The 5,868-nt window shown below is 49.7% G+C and overlaps 1 protein-coding gene across 3 annotated transcripts in view; it reads left to right on the top strand.

Moving 5' to 3' along the window:
- Positions 1 to 277: 277 nt before the first annotated feature.
- Positions 278 to 5,868, top strand: part of MRPL58 (mitochondrial ribosomal protein L58) — a 7,210-nt gene continuing 1,619 nt past the window's right edge. Inside the window, exons 1-3 of one of the 3 annotated variants that reach the window (XM_014586780.2) lie at positions 278 to 512; positions 3,461 to 3,497; positions 5,706 to 5,765. In XM_014586780.2, coding sequence (XP_014442266.1) covers positions 327 to 512; positions 3,461 to 3,497; positions 5,706 to 5,765 — 283 coding nt within the window. In that variant the 5' untranslated portion in view covers positions 278 to 326. The remainder of the gene's footprint in view (positions 513 to 3,460; positions 3,498 to 5,705; positions 5,766 to 5,868) is intronic. The other 2 variants (XM_006145836.3, XM_006145835.3) reach the window with 2 other exon arrangements.

Here is a 5,868-nt window from a genome sequence, read left to right as displayed (position 1 = left end):
CAGGCGGGCCTCATACGTTTTGATTTGGCCGATGAGGGAACCAGGAGGAGTGGGGCTCTGTAAGGGAGAGAAGTAGAGTTTCTGGGGCACACAACATCCAGGGATTCTTTCCACTAACTCCTTTGGAAGCTCGCGATCTGGCCAACGTCTTCCCCACGCCATGCGGCCTCCAGCGGGGGGCCAACCGCAGAGCTTCGCCCGGAGCTCAGCTCATCGCTTCCTTTGGCTGACCCTAGAAAACACGCGGAACTAAAGTCCAGAGGGCGGCGCGAGCTTGCGGAGAGCGGAGAGAAAGCGCCCGCCGGAAGCAGTCCAAAGACCGGAACATGGCGGCCGCCTGGTGTCTGCGTTGGGGCCTGAGCCGAGCCGGAACCTGGCTGCTCCCGCCGCCCACGCGCTGCTCTCGCCAGGCTCTGCACAAGCAGGTAGATGGCACCGAGTTCCAGAGCATCTACAGCCTGGACAAGCTCTACCCCGAATCCAAAGGCCCGGACACCGCCTGGAGGGTCCCGGTGAGCCAGGAAGGGCAGTACGGAAGGGGCGTTTTTTCACGCTGCTGGGTGACGTCAGGAAGCCGAGGCCCCATTGGCCGAGCTGGAGGCCATCGAAGGCGGTGCAGGAGGATGCTGGTTGTCCCAGCAACCGGGGGCTGTCAGTGCAGTGGGGTCTAGGCACCTGCGGAGCTTGAGATGCCGGAGCCGGGAAAGCCTCTAGGTGTGCCTTTTTTCAGGGCCTCCAGATTTTCCGCACTCATGTCCTGAGGGCTCATGTTTGTGTCCTAAGGGAAATATGGGCATTCTGGCCCTTCGAGGTGGACCATGAAGGTGGGAGGCTGCCAAGTTGTTTGCTGCTCTTTGGAACGTTTTACTGTCTTGTAACCCCTAGTAACCCCTGCACGCCTGCGAAAACTGCTGCTCGTTTTTTGTGTCAACATGCTTTTATTTAGTTCGCAGCATGCAGGCACTACATCAGGCCCCTAACCCTAACCCGGAGGGGAGAGGTGAGACCATATTATTTAATGAGCTTCCACGTACAGTCCTGGAAGAGAATATTCATTCATTAATTCATTCACTCAACATTCAGCAATTTCTTTTGAGAGCATCCTATGCATAGTGCATCAGACTGGGGGATAACATTCCAAACAACAAAAACCCTGATGTTCTAGAACTTATATTCTAGGGGAGGGAGACAGGCAATAACATATTGTAGAACGTGCAGGATGGTACTTTGGAGAAAACAAAGCCCAGAAGGAAGGAGGGCTAGAGGTAGGTTACAGTTTTAAGTAGGGTGGTCTGGGAAGTCCCAGTGAGAAGGGAACACCTGAGTGAAGACCTAAGAAGCAACACGGAACCATGGGAATTGTGGTCAGCCCGGAAAGAGGGAACAGCACATTCAGCAACCTCTAGGCAGTGGCATGTTCAACTGATGTGGCTGAGCAGGAGTCAGAGGACGACGTGACGCTGAAGAGAAGGGGACAGTGGGCCTGTTAGAGGCTTACTGGCCTCCACCTGTCACCTGAAAGTGATGGAGACCCACTGGAGGATTTGAGGCAGAAGAATGGAGTGCCTTGACTCAGTTTTACAGAGATCACTCTGACAGAGCCTTCTAGAAAACTGAGTGGAGGATGGCAAGGACAGGGAGATGAGTTGGGATTGCAGCAACACAGGCAAGAGATGATAAGCAGAGTAGGAGTCCTGAAAAATGGCCAGATCCTACAGATTTTGAAGGGAAATCCTAAGGGATTTGGCATTGGATTGGATATGAGGAGTGAGAATGAGAGAGGTAGTGATGTCCGGAGCTTTGAGCGATGGAAGGATTGAGTTGCCATTAATTGAGCCAAGATAATGGCAGTGACACGCATTTGTCCATCCATTCGACAGAAAGATGCTTGTCACCCCCGTGTCTGGTACTGTTTCAGGCACAGCAGTTACTGCCCTGATAAGCACACAGACATAATTTCTAGTGGAAGGAGCAGGCAGTAAACAAATGCAGAAAGCATCAGGGAGTGCGGCCAGCAGGTTGTGTGGTGGTTAGGAGGCCCACATGGCTAACTGCGGTTCAAGTCCCGGACCTGGTGAGCACCCATGCCCTATAGCAAATTAAATAATAATAAAATTAAATAAATAATTACTTTTAAAAGAAGAAGAAGAAAGAAAACATCAGGTAGTATGAGGTCCTAATGAATGAACCAGTCCTAACGAGGGGGGGTTACTTCAGAATGTCAGCAGGGGAAGTACTCTGTGAGGAGGTGTGAGGTTCTTGGTGCCCGTCGGGCATCTGAGAGGAGAAATTGAGTAGCAGCTGGGTGTATAGGTTCTAGAGTTGAAAGAAGTCTGAGTGTGAACCAGAAGGTTGGGAGCCATCGGGACCAGCAGATGGTATAATGGTTACATTGCTGGTCTCCCGTGTAGTCATGGGAGGTTCAAGTCCCAGACCCAATAGCTTAAAAATCACAGCAGGCATGGTGTATGTGCATGCCCAAAATCCTGAGAAGAGATTGAAGGAAGAGGGATTACAGCATGGCCATCCCCCTGGTGACGGGGTGATGTCTCACTTTCTGTCTCATTGAGCTTCTCTGTCTCTCTGGCAAGTGCACATGCCCTATTGCAAAAATCTCTCTTAAAAAGAAGAAGAAGGAGAAGCAGCAGCTTGGGAGACATCAACCCCAGTTTTCTTCTGCATAGATGGGTGAAGTATTCCAAAGGAAGAGTAGAGAAAGGGAAGAGGAAGGACTGCAGGGGCATGTCAGTGGTTAAAGGTGGGAAAGACCAAGCAAAGTAAAGTAAGACAGAGGCTTAAAGGAGGTCAGAGGAGGTCAGAGGAAGAACATACTTGGGGAAGGAGGGTGTGGCCCATGGTCTTCCCTGCTGTGGAGAGGTAGAGTAGATGAGAATGTCACCCCAATAATTCTAAGATAAAAGGAACAAGGCAGCCAGAGCAGATACAAATGAGGATACTTGGAAGGCCAGAAAAGCCTCAGGAGGTAGCGTTGCCCCCAGGCCTGAGGAGTTAAGGCTGCAGGGCATTGCCATGGGAGGAACGGTGCGGAGAGGGACCTGGAGGTCAGACGTCCTGAAATGAGTAATTCAGTTTGACACAAACCCACAGCACAGAGGCACCCATCAGTGTGCAGGACAGACCTTGTGGGTGAGCATCCCGGGCCCCACTGAGCTCGTTACTGAAGTTGTCAGAGGAAATAAATTTTGGAGGCCTCCTGATGCCTCTGCTGTGATGAGGCTCTGGCTGTCAGCTTTGTCTTCCTGGAGGGGTGGTCCTGAGGTGGGACCTGTGGTGTCTGGGGATGCTTTTCCTGTCATTTGATAGGATGACTTTGCTGGCGAGCTGAGGTAGTGATGCGTTATGTCCGTATTGTGGCTTTACACCGGTTCTGTTGCCCTGGACCAGTTAGGAGTCGCCCAGCTGGTAATTCCCGTCTGATCCCATGTACGTTACGTTACAGGATGGTGCGCAGCAGGCCGGCAGTGACATTCCCCTGGGTAAGTCATTTTCTCTTTTTTTTTTTTTTTTCTTTAGGGCTATAGGGCACTTTTTTTTTTCTTTTTCTTTTTCTTTTTTTTCTTTTTTTGCTATACAGCATATGCTGTCTCTGAATAGAAAGAGAGAGAGAGAGAGCACCCCCGGGGGATGCACATGCAGTCCCTTCTCGTCCATTCTTTTCTGGCGATTTTCGGCACATAAACACAATGCCTGCCATGCTTTACTTTTCTGTCTTTTTAGAGACATTTTTGCTGTACGGCACCTGCACTCACCATAAAGACAGAGATAGAGAAATAGAAAGTAAGAAATCACCCCGTTGGTGGGATAGCCACACCAATCCCTTCTTCTCCATTCTCCTCTAAGGATTTTGGGCATGCATGCCACGTGCCCAGTGTGAATTTCAGGTTGCTGGGTTTGGGACTCGAACTGTGGTTGCCCATGTGGGATTCAGCTGCTTTAACCACCATGCCACTGTCTGGCCCCAATTGCTTGTTCTTGATTTCTTTTCTTTTCTTTTTCTTTTTTTTTTTTTTTTACTAGAGGGTATGTTTGTTCACCAGAGAGAGACAAAGAGAAGGAAAGCAGATGGCACCCCCCATGTGGAATGGTCACTCAGTGGTCCCTTCTCTTCCATCTCTTCCCTCCTCTCAGGATTGTGGGCACCCTCACACACATACTCAGCTCCTTCCTTCCTCCTTCCTTCCTTTCTTTCTTTCTAAATTGATTTTTCCTATAGGGTGCGTGCATTGGCCGGAGAGACAGAGAGAAACAGACAGAAAGCGAGAAATCACCCCCAGAGGACATGGCCACAGCCACACCGCAGTCCCTTCCCTTCCATTCTCCTCTCGGGATTTTGGGCACACACACGTACTCCTGACGCCAGTTTAAGCCGCTGAGTCTGGGACTTGAACTGTGGTTGACTATGGGGAATCCAGCAATATAACCATTATGCCATCTGCTGTTCCCCTCAGCATCTTTCTTAAGGCACTGGGTCCAGGTCCGGAACTGTGTAGGTGGCAATGTGAGGTCCATCTGCCCCACCACCAGGTCACAGGGCCAGCTCTGGTTTCAGTTTCCAATCTGTAAGTAAGCTCTAGCTTTACTGACTTGAATGTTGCCACTGGTACGTGTAGTCATCCTTCTGTATCCATTGGGAACTGTTTCCAGGACCCTCACTGATACCAAAACCTCAAATCCCGTATACAAAACTACATAGTTGGGGCCAACCAATGGCATGGTGGCTAAGATGGCTGGATCCCACATGGCTAACTCTGTAGTTGAGTAATGGACCCAGAGGCTTAAAAAAAACATGGGGCGGAGCCCAGCAGGTGGGATGGTGGTTAAGGTGCTGGAAACTCCCACATGACTGGCCACGGTTCGAGTCCCGGGCCTGGTGGCTTCCTGTTTCACTTTTCCTCTCTTTCTTTCTATGTCTCTCTCTGGTCAAATTAAAATAAATGAATGAATGAATGAATAAATAAATAAATAAGACACACTGGGCATACGTGCACATGAGCCCAAAATACAGCAAGAGAGTGAAGGAGAAGGCATTGTGGCATGACCAGCCCCCCAGAGAATGAATTCTCACTTTCCTCCCTCTCTCTGTCACTCTGGCAAGCACACATGCCCTATAACAAAACCAGAAATAAATAAATAAAATTGCATAGTTTCTGCATGTAGTCTGTGCCTGCCATCTGTGCACTTTAATTATCTCTGCTTATAATACAGTGTATACTAGTTGATGTGCTACATTGTTTTCATTTGTATTTCTTTACTCTACATTATATACATTATATTTTATTTTCAATTTTGTTTTTGTTTTTTCCATAGGGCATGTGCGCTTGGCTAGAGAGGGACAGAGAGAAAATGAGAAATCACCCCAGGGGGTTGGCCTTGCCACACTCCCTTCTTCTCCATTCTCCTCTCAGAGTTTTGGGTATACATGCACATGTACTCGGCATGATGTCCCAGTCACTTGGGCCCAGAGATCGAACCATCGTCACCCAGGTGGGGTCCAGCACCTTAACCACCGTGCCATTTGCTGACCCCTCAGATTTTTTTTGCTCTGGTTGGTATGGCCCACACACACAGGGCCCAGACACAGAGGGCTGGCTCATATGGAAAGCCACTGAAACAGATACGTGTAAAGGGGCAGTTGTGTCAGCAGTAATCACGCACGCTTGTGTGTGTGTGTGTGTGTTTTGCAGATCGCTTGACCATCTCTTACTGTCGGAGTAGTGGCCCTGGGGGGCAGAACGTTAACAAAGGTACAGGGCATCTGCCTGCTTGCTTTTGCTTTAAAACTTAGCTGCGAGGTGGGCTGGGGCTCTGCGTGTACGTTCATGCAGAATAAAGGGCTTTTTTCAGCAG

The sequence above is a fragment of the Tupaia chinensis genome, unplaced genomic scaffold (assembly GCF_000334495.1).
Source record: "Tupaia chinensis unplaced genomic scaffold, TupChi_1.0 Scaffold000159_1, whole genome shotgun sequence".
Taxonomy (NCBI): Eukaryota; Metazoa; Chordata; class Mammalia; order Scandentia; family Tupaiidae; genus Tupaia; species Tupaia belangeri.
This window is presented reverse-complemented; position numbering and strand designations above follow the sequence as displayed.